This window comes from Musca domestica, unplaced genomic scaffold (assembly GCF_030504385.1).
Source record: "Musca domestica strain aabys unplaced genomic scaffold, Musca_domestica.polishedcontigs.V.1.1 29, whole genome shotgun sequence".
In the NCBI taxonomy this organism is placed as follows: domain Eukaryota; kingdom Metazoa; phylum Arthropoda; class Insecta; order Diptera; family Muscidae; genus Musca; species Musca domestica.
The window spans coordinates 2,906,073-2,923,553 of NW_026712296.1; the positions used below are offsets into that span (position 1 = coordinate 2,906,073).

A 17,481-nucleotide genomic window follows, 5' to 3' on the forward strand; every position below is an offset into this window, starting at 1 on the left:
AATATAAGTAATTCAAGGAATAAGTTGCGTTCCTTGAATATTTTCCCAACAAATTTAGGTTTATTTTAATCTTTTCAATTTTCACGCACTCACACTCACACTTTATTTTTAATAATATATAAAAAGGGTATGTTTTTCCTCAATTTTTACCACTGGATTTAATAAAGGTTTTAACAATTAAATTTTTTCACTTTTGCTTCAATTTAGATATAAACTAATGAAGAAGTAGTACAGAAAGAAAGGAGAGGACAATTGTTGTTGTTTTGATGCCAAATGTCGACTAGTGGTAGCGTAGTTGCCAGATCAATAATTTATAATGCGTAAAAATGGGGAATACAATAAAATTAACAATTTCCCAAAAAAACGAATTCTTGTTCACAATTTATAAAAAATTTTGGTTTTATTCATAAAACCAACGAAGTGTTACCTTTTTTTATGAATATCAAATGAAAAAATGTTCCTCGTTTTGCTATCCGGCTCGAAGGACTTATGTTTCCTTCCTCGCTGAAGGAAAAGTTTGCAACAACAAAAAAAACTGGATAGCAGCAACTGGAACCCAACCAGACAAAAAAAGGCAACAGATAAGCGGCGCGCGAAAATAAAAACAACGCTTTTTACAATCCGACAAGATTTCGGTTTGAAGAAATTAAGCAAATTTCTTCCGTTTATTAAATGTACAATTTTAATAAATTACACACGATCAGTTAAACAATTCGAATTTCGTGTCTTTTTAGAAAAATGGCGATGCGAACGACAACCAAAGTTTTTCGGTCCAAAAAAAGCAACTGAACTCGCCGTCAAACTTGCTCGCTGCTAAAAAACTGACGAGAGGTAATCCATCAAAAAATCCTTCGTCCAGTACATTGTGGCCACATTTATTTCAGTATTGCCATATCTTCTTAGAATTGCAACATCTCCTCAGAATTGCCACTGGAGCTCGTTTTAAAATTGTTCACGAACGTGAACACCTATTATGACCTACAAATACAAATTTTTGGACAAATCCGTAACAAAAACATGGCGAAAATCAGTCGTCACGAATATCGGGAGGTACCGCCATATGGGGACTATACCAAAACGTGGGCCTATACATACGATGTTTTGCCACCGGACCTAGAACCCATTATGACCTACAAATACCAATTTGTTGACAAATTCGTGGAGAAATGTGGCAAAAATCATCAAAACACCGAATATCGGGAGGTATCGTTATATAGGTGCTATACAAAAATGTGGAGCTATACATACAATATTTTGCCACCGGAGCTAGAACCCACTATGACCTAAAAATACAAATTTTTATACAAATCCGTTTAAAAATTTTGCAAAGATCATCAAAATACCGAATATCGGTACTGTTATATGGTGGCTATAGCAAAACGGTGACCGATGTATCTCATTTCCAATTCCAACCATCCTAGACAAAATACAATTTTTTCTGCCAAATTTTGAAGCTCTACGTCAAATAATGTGGGCTGTATCGTGATATCAACAGATAGACAGGTGGAAATCAATAAATTAGAATTTTTATATCTTGAATATACAGACTGCTGTAATTTCTAAGCCACTCGTCCGACAGCTGTTAAAATTATTCCAGTGACAGCTCACTATATTGTTTACAAGCGTACAAAAGCATTTTGGTGAGAGTTTTCCAGAAAAAAATTATTCGTGATGGAATTTAAGCGTGATAGTGTGATTTCTTCTTATTTGACTGGAGAACCACAAGTGGCTATCGTTGGAGCACTCCAGCATTTAAAAGTGAATAAATCTTTTGTGTCTCGTACCATCGATCGTTATCGTGATACTCGTAGCGTCGATTCGGCAAATATTAGAAAATTATCTCTGGGTAAAGCCATTGAAATTCCAAAAAGTGCAAAAACTTACACCGCAATGGAAAGAAAATAGACTCAAAAGAGCTAAAGAATTGCTTTGCTTGGCCGAATGTGCTGAACTGCCGAATTTGGTTGCCTCCGATGAGAAAACATTCGTGGTCCAGCAGTTTGTAAACAAATAAAATGATCGTGTTTACTTTCCAAAGAGGTCTGCTGAAAATGCGCAACTTCGGTTGGGCACCAAAACTCAAGCGCCGGCCATGGTGATGGTGTGGGCCGACATAACAGCCGATGGTCGCTCTCCGTTCGTATTAATCGACCGTGGTATCAGAATAAATGCCGAATATTATCGCGAAAATATTCTGGAGGGTGTATTAAAGCCTTGGGCACCCAAACATTTTAGCCCCAGATCTTGGACATTCCAACAATACTCACCATCGCACTCAGCACGCGCCACCTAAGAATGGTTACTCCTCGTTCCTCGCTTCATTTCCAGCGCACAATGGCCACAAAAATCTCCGGATACCAATCCGTTGGACTATTGTGTCTGGAGTATTTTGGAAAGCAAGGTTGACACTAAAAAAATACCAAAGTGTCGATTATCTCAAGCAAGTGCTTCGCCGGGAATGAGCTAAAATACCGCAGAGCAACATTCGAGCAGCGTAATTCGTGCCAAAGGTGACCAATTCGAACAAATCTAAATATATTCTAAAAATTGATGCTATTTCCAACATTTTTTTGCTTTCATTCAATAAAATTTAAAAACAAATGCAAAAATTGTGGCGTTTGACTTTGTTGCAGTTTTTTATCTCACCCTGTATATGGAAGCTATAGCTTTATCTGAACCGATTTTCTCTAAATCTAATATACTTGCTTCTAGACTGAATTCGTTGGAATGTACCAAAATGCAAATTATTTAGACTGACATTGGCCATTTGGAGATATTGGCCGAAATCGGTTGAAGATATATATGGGAGCTATATCTAAATTTGAATCGATTCTCGTCCTTGGGCCAACCAAATATTGTTTGGAAAATTTTATCTCAATCGGATAAAAAATGTGACCTGCATTTTGTTCACAAACATACATGAACAGACAGACGGACTGACAGGCATAAATCGACTCAGAAAGTGATTCTATGAAGATCATCAAAAGTAACTTCCTTCTTCATGTTACAAAGAAATTCACCAAGACATAATACCTTTACCACTATGTGGCGTAGGGTACAAAAATGACATGTCGTGCTGTTAGTTTTTGGGGTGCATTTTACGGCTAAATATAATCCAATGGTCATCCAAAATGCCAGAATTCTTCCCTGTGCTTAACTATCTTCTCAGGCGTGTCAATTGGCTTCAATTGTGTGATCAGGATTTTTTTTTTCTGTTTTTGGTTCATTTGAACACCTAAATATTTTGCGATCATCTCCAAAAGCAAGAGGCCCCTCTGAGTCTCCAAGTTTAGACTCATCTATATGATTTGTTTGTCTACGATATTTGGCTACATTCGTCAACGAAATCGCCTATTGTGTATTTCGGATATCGCCTGTAAGTAATGTTGGTATTTTTCACACAAAAGTAGTGGTCCATTCCACTCGCTGTCTTAAATTCTAACTTCATGCGAGATTTCGTGTCCTTTGGTTTCTTTATAACGGCTGGAAAATCAGGAACAATTTAAGTTGCTGGTCCATTTCAACCCCTAAATATATTGCGGACATTTTTGAAAACAATAGGCCTAGCCCTTCTGAGCCTAACTCTACACTGAGGGAAAAATCCCGTTGCGAAATCAAGCACGTATGTTGTCATTTTCGCAACGACCCGTTGTTATATTTTTCAACAACGGCTGTTGGTGAATTGTGCACGAACGTGCTCAAATTGACACCGAGACGTGGTCAACTTTCGGTACCAACAACAGCCGTGCTTAATTTGTCCATTTGTAATATTGGTAATTGCAGCCGATTACACACGAGTAAAAAATGACAACGGTGGTGCATGATTCACACACGGTCGTTGTCAATATGACACCGGTCGTGTATGAATTATGCACCACCACCTGCATAATGATGCACCACCGTTGTTACTTTGTACACCGACGTGCATGAATCGTACACGATCGTTGCCATTTTAGCAACTACCGTGTATGAATCATGCACCACCGTTGTCATTTTTTTTACTCGTGTGCAATCGGCTGCATATTTACCATTTTTTCCGTGTTATTGAAAGAGAAAGGACGCATTGTGCAAAAAATTTATTGAAAATGAATAATAATTCGCAAGATCCTCAAAATATCATTGGTGAGTTGTTAGAAATCGATGGCAATATTGTTGTGGTTCGCGATACAAACCATTGCAGCAGTCAAGATGCGGAAAACAATGAGGACGATTATATGTTAAGGGAGTTCTTAAAAGGAATAAATATGGAGTCGCTTTTTGAACAATTAAAAGGTAAGTAAATAAAAATGAATTTTTCAGTTAATCAGTGTAATTAACAAAGAATTTTCTTTTTTGTTCTTTTAGCATCACATGTAACATTTCGCAGCTTGCAGTACTTGAAAAAAGAAGATTTAAAGGAAGCAGTGCCACCATTGGGACTGCGTGTTGAATTCAGAGAAAAGCTCTTTGCTTGGAAAAAACGAAAGGTACGTATTATTTGTTTTACAGAGTTGAACTCAGTATTAATATTGTCATAACAATAGCTCGGGATTGATGACGAAACTATGTCAGTTCCATCTAAAATAGGTGAATGGTGGAAACGCAACGAGACACCTGCAAGTACTCCTGGTACTCCCGACACTACAGGTTCGAACTGCTCAAAAGCCAAAGGAATTTTGTCAGAGGTAAGGTAAGAGTAATATTTGTGTAAGCATAGTTAATGTAGTTTTTTTATTTAATATAGGATCTAACGGAATTGTTAACACATACCTCGAAGGGGAAACTAGCGCTTGAATGTAGTAGCGTTAATAAGAAATTAAGTGACGAGCAAAGAGATGATATAATTAATATAATTATTGAAGATATTTTAACCAACAATGTTACTCTTTACACTCAAGACTATATGCGCATATTGGATGAAATTTGTTCCGTTTTTCCTCTTGAAAACGAAATGAGGGTAAGATTAACAATATAAACAACGTATCTGATTATGTAGTTTCTTAACTTATAATATGTCTTTATTTTTAGGATTATTATTACATTTCAAGAAAAGGAAAGAACAACGCAAGCGGAAAACTTTATGCCAAGTATAGAAACAAGAAGTCCAAAAGAATAAAGCTTTTGATTTCCGAGCCTAGCACAAGCAAAGCAGCAACTCACACATCTCCTAATTTTTGTAACAAAGATGTTCCCGAAATTGATGAATCAGTTGAAAATTCATTGAAAGCTTCCTTACTAAGAGAATGTAATGATTGGGGATCGATCTGCGAAAAATGGAAAAGATCTTTTAACATACGGCAAAGAGATATAAAAAATTTAAGTAGCCATACATTTCTCCTTGAATGGACGAAGTTGTCCGATGCAAGAGCTTCAGAATTGGTAAGTAGCCATGAGCTATTTATTTGTATATGGATACTAATGTTTCGTTTTAGGTCAACATTGATTTCGATATTATGTATCCACAGAAAGGCAATCTTCTACTTTCTAAATGGGACCAATTTAAGAAAAAAATTTACAATTATTATGGGAAAAATATTCATAACGAACATTGCAAACAACTCTTCGCAAATGTTTTGACGGCAAGCAGCATAGGTAAATTTTAATTCCTGATTTATCATAAACATTAAAAGTAATATTTATTTTATATTTCGGTTGCAGATGCTCAAGATTATATATACGCAATACTGTTGAATTCAGTTTTACCATCACCTGCTAGGTTTAAATGTGGAAACGGTAAATTACGAAAAAAAGTAACAATAGCTGATTCGCAGGAAAGTTTCGTACTGCGACTACCGACAATTAACGATTATAAAAGGCAAATTGATACAGTCACTGAAAAGTATTACAATGCTGGATTAACTATACAGCCATTTATAATTGTGGAGGGTTTGTCCGATTTCAATATAAAAGGTTTTTATGTTTTTTTTAACCACAATTTGTTAAAATTTCAATCGTTCCTCGAATGTTTAGATACATGTTTTAAAATTTTTCATGCACTTTCTTTAAAATATCCAAATGCCTGCCAAATTCCATGGATTTTTATCCAAAAATATTTTTATGAAATTAATACTGTATATGATATAAAATCAGTTAATTTGACTTCACTTATTAATTTCTGCAACAATAATTAAAGTACAATTCAAAATGTATATTTGCTTTCGTTGCCGTAAGCATTTTGATAAGGCAAATCTTTTAATAGCTCATTTGAAAACAGACCATTTAATGTCCACTAAATTTTTAAAAGTACAATGCGTTCAGGACAACTGTAAGCAAACATTTACAAAATTTACGTCATTCAGAATTCATTTAGAAAAACTTCACAAGAATCACACAAAAGCTCCACCAATGGTTAAAGCCATTAATGTGCCAGTTGAAATGTCATCATCAAAAGAAAATGATTATACAAACAGTGAAACTGTTATTAACAACAATACAATAGAAAAGGATTTAAATGTTTTGAAAAAGAAAACCTTATATCTGTCTTTACAATTACATGGTCAAAGCTATATGCCTAGAAATCATGTTATAGAAATACAACATTCTGTTTCAATTCTGCTTTCATCCATTTCATGTACAATTGAAAAATATATAACTGATCATCCAAATTATGAAGACTTAAGGTACTTACTAAACTTTTGTAAAAATCCTTTCGAAGAAACTAGAACGGAATATAGACTTTTAAAAATTTTAAAAGAACTAAACTTTTATGATGATCCAAAGGTTTATGTAATTAGCAATCAAGTCTCGGAAATTGTTATCAGCGGAAATCCCAGTTTAGGTCCAAAGTTATCCAATATTTATATAATGCCACTGAAATTCATGATAAGTGCCCTTTTTAAAATTCCAAATCTCTTAGATTTGACATTAGAAAACTCCAAAAAATTCCTAAATTCACCTGTTTTACAAAATTTTACAAACGGTGAGTTATATAAAACTAAATTATTAAAATATCAGTACAATTTAGTTATTCCCTATGTCCTTTACATGGATGATTTTCAAATTAATAATCCTCTTGGAACCCATACATTTTCCATATGTGGTTGTTATATTAGCTTTCCTTCAATGCCACAGCACTTGTTGTCAAAACTTGATTATATATTAACTGCTGCGTTTATACCATCAAAGGATTTAAAAGAACGTGGAAATGAAGTTTCATTTCACAATCTTGTAGAAGAGTTAAAAATTCTAGAAGAAGGGGTTGAAATTTGTGTTCAACAAAGTGTTCAGAAGGTGCATTTTATTTTAGGTGTAATTATTGGAGATAATTTAGCAGTTAATAGTATTTTAGGCTACGTGCAATCATTTAACTCTAAAAGATTTTGCCGGGTATGTAGAAGAAAAAAGTCCCAAATGCAATTCGACGCAATTCAGCATTTAGATAGTTTAAGAAACCAAGAGAATTACAACTCAAATGTATTGGAAAATAATTTTCAAGAAACAGGTATTAAAAACAAGTGTATCTTCGAATCTTTACCAAATTTTAACGTCACTGAAAATTTTTGTTTTGATATTATGCATGACATTTTCGAGGGCATATGTGTCTACGATATGTCTAATGTAATTCTCGGGCTGATTCAAGAAAATATTGTTACGTTAGATTGTATTAACAGCAGAAAATCTTTATTCCAATTTGGAGAAATTGAAGTGGGAAATAAATCTGGACCACTAGATTTATGTAGATTGAAAAACTATAACTTAAAAATGACAGCTAGTGAAACTATGTGTTTTACTAATTTTTTACCTTTAATGGTAGGCGATTTAATTCCTTTCTCCAACGATCACTGGAAAGTTTTTATAATATTATTACAAATAATCGATTTACTTTTAAGACCAAGTTATATAGAAGACGATTTAATAAAATTGGAAGAATTAATTAGAGATCACCATTCACTTTATATAACATTATACGGTTCGTTAAAACCGAAACACCACTTTCTTGTCCACTATCCCACAGCTATCCGAAAATGTGGTCCCCTTAAATATCTCTGGAGCATGAGATTCGAAGCTAAACACAAGGAAGCAAAAGCCTATTTAGGAAATACTACATCAAGAGTAAATCCCTGTCGTTCATTATCTATTAAGTCTGGATTGAAATTTTCCAATTTTTTATTAAAACACGAAGATAACTTAGAACCAAATGTTATCATTAATACGCATACCATCGAAGATTTGGCAAAAGAGGAATATTGTTACAAAAAAAGTAAGCCAGTTTTAAATTACCAAAATTGCAAAGTGTCTGATGACATTTTTTTTAAGGGAACTAGGTATAAAAAAAACTATTATTTAGCAACAAATAATGCCGCAATTGAACTTTTCAAAATTAAACATTTAATAATTGAAAATGAAAATGTTTACATTTTATGTAACCAAGTAAAAGTTAAAAACTTTGATTACCATTTACAATCGTATGAAGTTGGTTCTCTGAATGAGGATACAATTTTTTTAATACCAATTTTAGATTTTATTACTTACCCATTTCACTTATATCCTATGAATAATGGAAAAGTTTATTTCAGATTTAAGTTAATTTAATTTGTTTCTATACATTGAATATATGTAATTCGAATTGTTTTGTTAAATCAAATATGTATTTATATTGAATTTATGTAATTGGTTTCGTTCAATAAAATACTTTTCAAAAAATGTCGTTTCTTCTACTAAGGGTATAAAATGGAAAAGGAACGGATATCAAAAAATGACCACCATTGATTTCAATCTGACAACGGGCGTTGACAATCCGACAACGGAGCGTTGACAATCTGACAACGAAGCGTTGACGATCTGACAACGAAGCGTTGACAATCTGACAACGGGGCGTGCTCGAAATGACCACGTATGTGCTCATTTCATGCACATCTGTTGTTGAAATCGTTGCCAAAATCTCGGTGTCAAAATGACAACAGCGTGCTCATTTTGACACCAAACGTGGTTGATACACTATCATACACGGATGTGGTCATTTCATACACGGATGTTGTCATTTTTTCTCTGGGTGTACCTTTGTGAAAAATTTCGTGAGGATCGAAAGATAATTGCAATCTGTATATAAATAATAAGCCCAACCTGAGTTGTAAAGTGAAAAAATATTACAAAATATACACCTCAATATTATAAGTCAAATTGAAAAAATTGCATGCGATAAAAAAATATGAAAAAAAAAATGTCACAAAATACTACAAAATCTATATGAACATCATTATTGGCATCTTTTTATGTGATTTCTAAGATTTTATACTTTTATGCCAAAAGGGCATTCTAAATTGACAAAATTAGTCAAAATCGCTCCAGCCATTATGGAGTTATAAGCATTCTACCTAACATCCCCTTCCATTGTACATATTTCGCTAAATATATCCGATATTTTTTACTATCGGCATCTACGTAACGGTCAGAATTGACCTGTTCGTCTATTAGTGATTTCGCCGGCATTAAAAATATTCGCGGCTTAATGGAAAATTTAACTTTTATTTTAAATTTGACTTTTATTTTAACCACCAAATATTACCTGATGGCCATCAAAATTGCAAGACTTCTGCCCAGCCCAAAGCTCTAGCCCCATGCTAACTTCCGCTTCGATTGGTCTGTAACTGTGGCCTGTAGAGCTATTGTAAAATCAGGAAATTTTTCAGTTTCTGGTCCATTTCAACCCCTAAATATCATGCGATCATCTCCAAACGAAATATGGTTCTATTCTGACCTTAATCCCACACATTCTAAATTTCGTGAAGATGGGGCCATAATTGCGACCTGTAGAGTGATTACAAGATAACATGGACAGACGGACATACATAGCTAGATCGACTCAGCTCGGCGAGATAGGAAGATTCATATATACTTTTACTATGTGGGAAACCAACATCTCGAGGTGTTACATAATTTTTGGCCCAATCAAACTTATAATACCCCCAACACATAGTGTTGTAGGGTATAAAAATTGTATATCCCTTTTGTTTATTATTTTCAACGTTCTATCCACCTTATTTAACCCAATACACCAATGCAATTTAAACACCTTGCTTTCTATCGTTGCTTATATTCATAAATATAAACATATACGAACGAAGAGTATGTTCGTGTGCCTGGCTAAAACCAAAAATAGCTACTAAATTTTGTTTTGATGAATGGTCCATTAATTGCGACCATCCAAGAACTCCTCCCAAAACAAATACCTCTTTAATTGCAAAGCAAAAAGAAAACAAAAAAAGCCAACCGCTTTTTTGCATTGAATATTCAGGTGTTAGAGCGTTTTTTCACTTCACTTCCTCGCTGCGGTTTTAAGCGAACATAATTACAGTTCCGCCTTATTTAAAAGTCTCACCAAACAATGTAGCATCAAAATTATGATCAATAAAGAACACTTAACGAGCTAGTGATCAGGCAGATGTGGCAAGCCAAGTGCTTAGAAAATTTTAAAAAAATTAAGAAAATAATTAATTAAATTTTTGAAAAAATATGAGTTAATGATGTTTTTATCAGTGTTGATACCATCTATCTCTATTATCCCATTGCTTCTTGTCACTTTGTTGGAATTATCCAAATTTTTAATAGTTTGATATTGCTTTATTTATTTTATGTATTTGTAATGATTGAAGTGTTTTAAGAGAAAATATTACAACGTTGAGTCATTCTTTGCATTTTCTTTTTGAACAACTTCAAGATTGATAAAAATGTCTGTGATAAAAATACAGTATTTTGTGGTTTCCGATGAATGATTGATTTCTTATCAGCTTTACAAGTGGAATGTCTTAAAAATGTTTTGATGACATATTCTGCTTTATGCCCGAACGCATCTCTCCCTCTTGGTAGTGCGATCCACTTCACATCTTTCAAAAGCTGTACATTTTACATTGCCGCAGTAGACCGTGCCCTTGTTGGGACCTGAAAATAAAAATAGAACAAATTAAAACCAGTAAGGAAGGAAAGGTAAAGAGTCGGTCGGGGCCGACTGTATGATACCCTACAACACTATGTATATTTAGTAGAGCTCCCGAAACCAAAAAAAGTTTATAATGGGAACTTATGTGAAGTGGATCATTCCAACTATGATCCAAATAACATTTCTGTATAGTGCATGACATGACTTCGATAAGGATTAAATTAAACAACCATTTGGAACGAATTAGGAAATTTTCAACAAAAAAACAATAAATAAATAAATAAAATCCATTAAAAATTCTGTTAAAATTATAAAAATACCGAATATCATAAGATATATATTAGGGGATATACGATATTGTGGACCTATATAGACAAATCTCCTGGTGTAGAATTTCAGACAATTCCGTTAAAAAATGTAGCAAACACCATCAAAATACCGAATATCGGGGGGTAGCGTTATAGGGTGGCCATACGATATTGTGGACCTATATAGACAATTTTCTTTCAAGGGTTAAAGTGCTCACAAGGAACTTCTTGTGTGGAATTTCAGACAATTCCATTGAAAAATGTGGCTAAAATAATCAAAATAACGAATATCGGGGGTACCGTTATATGGGGGCTATACGATAACGTGGACCCATCTTCGAACTTGACCTGCCTGTAGACAAAAGACAGATCTGTTCAAAATTTTAGCTTCCTATCTTAATTCGTTTTGACTGTAGCGATAGCTATATCCGAACCGATTTTCACTAAATTTGAAGAACATGTTTCTAGGATGAATTGAGTCCGAATTGCCAAAATTCAGTCCATTTGAGCTAATATTAGCCATTTTGTGCACAATACACTTGATATCGGATAATTATATATATATGGGAGCTATATCCTAATCTGATTCAAACTCGTTGTCCGGTACCAAATATCATTCTTGTGGAGTGCATATTACGAGTGTAAGGGACGTTAAACCCCAAATCGGATGAAACATACATATGGGAGATATAGCTATATCTGAGCCGATTTTCTCGAAAGTTGATGTACTTGCTTCTAGACTGAATCCGGATATGCCAAAATTCAAGTAATTTGGACTGATATTGGCCATTTGGTGCACAATTAACCCGAAAGTATCAGTCGGTTTGTTGGACGGAAAGGGCCAATATTTTCCATTTTGAATATGACCTAAGCCGATATAATTATTGCGACTTTTGTGGAGGAGGTAAGAGATAAATTGAGACGATGTATTAAAATATGTAATACTAATACTGGTACCAGAAGTAGTGGTCCGATAAATTCCGTCTTGTTTGATCAAGTGTGAATGTGAAATTCATCGGATTATTCTTTCTCCCTCACAACGGGTAAAATAATTGCATTTCTTTAAGCAATAGATTTAATGTAAATATGGAATATGTCGGCCCACTCCTTCTGGTACCTCCCCCACATCCCACAAAACTCAACCAAATCCGTTGGAATCGATATAATGATGTCCGTCCGTCCGTCTGTCTGGCTGGCTGGTGCGCACGATAACTCTCGAAGAAAGTATCCGATTTCATTCAAACTTGGTACATCGTAATTTTATTGTCAAACATAGATCGAGTTCAGAGATGGGCCATATCGGTCAACTCCTTCTGGTACCTCACCCACAAAATGTAAGCATTTTCAAAGAAAACAATTTACTACACAGAAAGAGAAAGGATCATCCGATTTTGCACCAACTTTGCATATCCTAATATTTGCATTGGTGCTAGGTCAAGTGCGAAAATGGACAATACCGGTTCACTCCATCAAGTACTTCCTTCACAAGGGATCAAAATTTTGACTAATTATAACTCTTATAAAATGTGATGTTAAAGTCCGATACGAAATGGACAATATTGGCCTATTCCTTCGAAACCTAACGAAGGAGGTCTCTATGGAGGTCAACAATTTGAATAATCATAACAGAAGTTGATATACATTTAAATAACTGTTAGCAAAACCGACTGATGTTTTTTAAATTGTTAATTTAGAGATCAGACCTATGAAAGATATTACAAAATAGACCTACCTCTATTGTCGTAACTCACTGCTTTATAACTTCTCTTACTTACTTCTCTTTGGTATAGACCCAAGATTTATAAATATCTGTACTCACCATATTTATCAGGACGAGTATTGCCCGCATCGCCATACTTATTTAGCATATGACGTGGAACGCAAGACTTCTGATTGCAGGTGTCGGGACAACACTTACCACCCATGGTGGCACAATCGCCATCCTTGTAACAGCGAGGCGAACATGTATAGACTTTGGAAGATGGTGGGCATTCTGGAACGGTGAAAAGAACAACATTTGAAATAAAAATAAAATAAATATTTTTTAACAACGATTTCTTACCATTCGATTGGGCACTGATTATTTGCGCCATGACACAGGTGAACACCAAGACGAGGAAAATACAATTTTGACATTGAAAAGCTGTATTATTGTTAAAAATGTATGTCATTATTGTTGATCTACAGTTAATAATGTATTCAGAGAAAAAAAAAAAAAAAAAAAAAAAAAAAAAAAAACATTAACTGATTTCTTTCTTTACCCATTGTTTATGTTCGATTTTGCTTTTGTTAAGACTATTGCAAAACTTGATCGATTGATTGTTTTGAGATTTTTGTTTTATTCAATTGGTTTTAAATGGCAACAACACCAGCCAGCGCTTCAATTCTCAGCCAGTCCGTCCGACGTTTTATTTGCACGAGAACTTTATCTAGACTGAAGAAACAGAAACGTTTTGTGAAGATACAAACCTCAGTCACTGGTAAACATGCATAGCAAACCTTTTATTCGGCACCCTACCCATTTACGGGGAGACAGTATTAGTAGGGTCGATAGGTTTGCTAACATTGAACTTCAAAGGTATTTACACTTAAAATTTAAAGTGTTTTTTTTTCATGGTATTCAAAAAAAATATATTTCTTTTATTGCAAAATATCTGATAAAATTACATAATATAAATTATTTACTTTTTCTGATTATTATGATGACTTGCTCTTTTAATGAAGACTAATTTTAGCCATGCATTCCTCAATTAAAAATAATTATGAAGGGATGATACATACATAGCGGTATGGGTAGTAGTTGGACATACAGTGCAGTAAGCCACTGTTACGAATGGAACGACGTTACTTATTTCCTATGATATGTCAATGTTAAAATAAGAGGTTAGGATGCTGTTTGTACGTAGTTACTTGTGCGAATTAGACGTTATAATCCCATCATTTGATAATGGTTTTTTATACCCTCCACCTTGAAAAGGAGGGCATATTAAATTTGTCATTCGGTCAGCAACATCCCTAAATATTCGTCGTGGACCCCATAAATTATATACATATTAAGTTTGTCATTCCGTTTGTAATACCTCCAAAAATACATTTTAGACCCCACAAAGTATATATATTCTTGATCAGCATAAAATTCTATTTCGATTTAGGGATGTCCGTTCGTCTGTGGAAATTACTCTAGCTTCCGAACGAAATAAAGTAGATTGATAAAATTTTACTCAAATGTATATGATTTATGCAGGACTTTTGGTATTGAAAATGGGCCATGTAGGTCCACGTTTTGGTATAGCCACCATATAATGGTACCTTCCTATTTTCGGTATTTTGGTGATTTAAGCGACAGCATTCACCGGAAATGTTTCAAATTTGGTATTTGAAGTTCGTAATGGTTACAGCCTATGACAGAAAATTCCTTCCTATTTTCGGTATTTTGGTTATTTAAACGACATTATTCAATAATCGATACTTCAGCCTATGACAGAAAATTGTCTGTGCAGGTCCACGTCTTCATATAGCCCCCATATAACGGTACATCCCGATATTCGGTACTTTGATGACTTTAGCGCTTTATTTACCGGAATTGTTTCAAATTTGGTGTTTGAAGTTCGTAATGAATACTACAGCCTATGACAGAAATTTGTATGTGCAGGTCCACGTCTTCGTATAGCGCCCATATATAACAGTATCTCCCTATATTCGGTATATTGATGATTTTAGCTACATTATTCACCCAATTTTTTTTCAAGTTTGGCATTTGAATATTGTAATGGCTTATGACAAAAGTGGCCTATGTAAGTCCACGTCGTCGTATAAACCCTAATATGACGGTTAAATTCGATATTTTTAAGACTAACAGAATTTTTAACGGATATCTTTTTTTCCAAATGGTGGAGGGTATTTAAAGTTCGGCCGGCCGAACTTACAGCTTTTTTACGTCCGTTTTTTTTTTTTTTTTTTTTTTTGATGGAATGTTATATGCATCGGCAAAATCTTGCTATTTACTTAATTCTAGTTTTTTGTCATCGCGGATCATCACACCAGCGTCATTAGGTTTTGTAATCGGACGTTTACACTTTGTATAGCGTTACTCATTATGTTAGATATTTTCGGCATTTAAATTGTATATGAATAACATATTATATTTTAGCTTACTATTAATTAGAGGGTATGTAGGTGCTATTATTTTTGGTCCACTGATAATGTTTACCAATTGACGTATGTGCTTACTAATTTTAACTGGGAAGTCTTTAAAATTCCGAAAGGTCTGAAAAAGTAATATTTAAACAAATTGATTCGCTCCAAACACTTGAAATTTTGGGTGCCGTTCAATAAGGAAAAACTTATAAAAATAGCTATACAGGGTGAGATAAAAAAAAGCAAAAAAGTCAAAAACCATAATTTTCACATTTTTTTTTTTAATTTATTGAATGAAATTAAAAATGTTGGAAATAGCAACAAACTTTAGAATAAATTTAGATTTGTTCGAATTGGTCACCTTTGGCACGAATTATGGCCTTCAAACGGTCAATTATTTGAGGGTTCAAAGAAAAATTGTTCTACTGAATGGTCTCGTAATGGTTACAAGACTATACAGCGGTGAGATGAAAAACCTGCAATCAACTTCAGACTGCTGTCATTTCTAAACCACTCGTCCGACAGCTGATAAAATTATTCCACTGACAGCTTATTATATTGTTTACAAGCGTACAAAAGCATTTTGGTGAGAATTTTCCAAAAAAAAGTTATTCGTGATGGAATTCAAGCGTGATAGTGTGATTTCTTTATATTTGGCTGGAAAACCACAAGTGGCTATCGTTAGAGCCCTCTAGCGTTTAAATGTGAATAAATGTTTTGTGTCTCGTACCATCGCTCGTTACCATAATACTGGTAGCGTAGCCCGATGTCACGGAATTGGACGGAAGAAAACAGCAACATCAGCAGAAATAGTTTGAAAAGTAAAGAAGAGACTTAATCAAAACCGGTGTCGCACTGGCCGAACATATCGCAATATTCCATTCGGTAAATATTGAAAAATGAGCTCGGGGTAAATCCATTGAAATTCCAAAAAAATGCAAGAACTTACACCGCAACAGAAAGAAAATAGACTCAAAAGGGCTTAAGAGTTGCTTCGCTTGGCGGACAGTGGTGAACTGCCGAATTTGGTTTTTTCCGATGAGAAAACATTCGTTGTCCAGCCGTTTGTAAACAAACAAAATGATCGTGTTTACTTGCCAAAGAGGTCAACTAAAAATGTGCACCTTCGGTTGGCCACCAGAACTCAGGGCCGCCATAACAGCCGAAGGTCGCTCACCGCTCGTATTAACCGACCGTGGCATCAGAATAAATGCCGAATATAGTCGCGAAAATATGCTGGAGAGTGTATTAAAGTCTTGAGCACGCAAACTTTTTGACCGCAGACTTTGGACATTCCAACAGGACTCAGCACCATCGCACTCAGCACGCGCTACCCAAGAATGGTTACAAAATGAGGTTCCTCGCTTCATTTACAGCGCACAATGGCCACCAAAATCTCCGGATATCAATCCGTTGGACTATTTTGTCAGGAGTATTTTGGAAAGCGAGGGTGGTTAAAAAATACCAAAGTGTCGATCACCTCAAGCAAGCGTTTCGCCGGGAATGGGCCAAAATACCGCAGAGCAACATTCGGGCTGCGTGTTGCGGTTTCATTGGCCGTTTGAAGGCCATAATTCGAGCCAAAGGTGACTAATTCGAAAAAATATAAACTTATTCTAAAATTTGATGCTATTTTTGACATTTTTTACTTTTATGCAATAAAATTTATCTCACCCTGTATATCTTTGTACGATTTCAGGTTTATTGTGGCTAAAAAGTGTAACATTAGCTGAAATAAGAAGGATTTTGATGAAAATCTGTTCAGTTCTTAAAATTTAGTAGAAATTGATTAAGAAGCGGATACAGTTCAATATATTAGTTCCTTTCGGATTTAAATTTGATATGCTTTAAAGGACCACGTCGTATAGTCCCCAATATAACGGCAATATTCAATATTTTTAAGATTTTAACAGAATTTTTAACGGATTTTATTTTTTGAAAATTTTCAAATTCGTTTCAAATGGTGGAGGGTATTCATAGTTCGGCCCGACCGAACTTACTGCTTTTTTACTTGTGTATTTTTTAAAATGTAGCCCTTTTCCCCGATTCGCTGCATGTTTTCGTATAATTTCACAGTCTGGGTTGTTAAGATTTGACAAACATTCAGCATTTTATGCAATTCGCCAAGAGGAAAACCAAAATATATTCTATAAAAACTGATGTTTTGGTAATTGGTGGGAA

At 34.5% G+C, this 17,481-nt stretch overlaps 1 protein-coding gene and 1 long non-coding RNA gene across 2 annotated transcripts; one reads left to right on the forward strand and one right to left on the reverse strand.

Moving 5' to 3' along the window:
- The first annotated feature begins 3,587 nt into the window (after positions 1-3,587).
- Positions 3,588-6,846, forward strand: LOC131803327 (uncharacterized). Its single transcript, XR_009342524.1, has 5 exons — positions 3,588-4,466; positions 4,524-4,664; positions 4,724-4,936; positions 5,008-5,571; positions 5,638-6,846. It is a non-coding gene; the product is annotated as an uncharacterized LOC131803327 (long non-coding RNA).
- Positions 6,847-10,517: 3,671 nt separating this feature from the next.
- On the reverse strand, positions 10,518-13,606 carry LOC101899036 (waprin-like protein). The gene is made up of 4 exons (XM_011297230.3): positions 13,425-13,606; positions 13,226-13,306; positions 12,983-13,156; positions 10,518-10,857 (listed from the first exon to the last, which is right to left on the reverse strand). The coding sequence occupies exons 1-4, from the start codon at positions 13,426-13,428 to the stop codon at positions 10,754-10,756; spliced, it is 363 nt and encodes a 120-aa protein (XP_011295532.2). The 5' UTR covers positions 13,429-13,606; the 3' UTR covers positions 10,518-10,753.
- Between the last annotated feature and the right edge of the window lie 3,875 nt (positions 13,607-17,481).

Excerpts from the sequence above, each read along its gene's own strand:
- LOC101899036 (XM_011297230.3), bottom strand. Across the intron at positions 13,157-13,225 it reads AATCAGTGCCCAATCGAATG|AATGCCCACCATCTTCCAAA; the intron begins GTAAGAAATCGT and ends TCACCGTTCCAG. Across the intron at positions 10,858-12,982 it reads TACTCGTCCTGATAAATATG|GTCCCAACAAGGGCACGGTC; the intron begins GTGAGTACAGAT and ends TTTTATTTTCAG.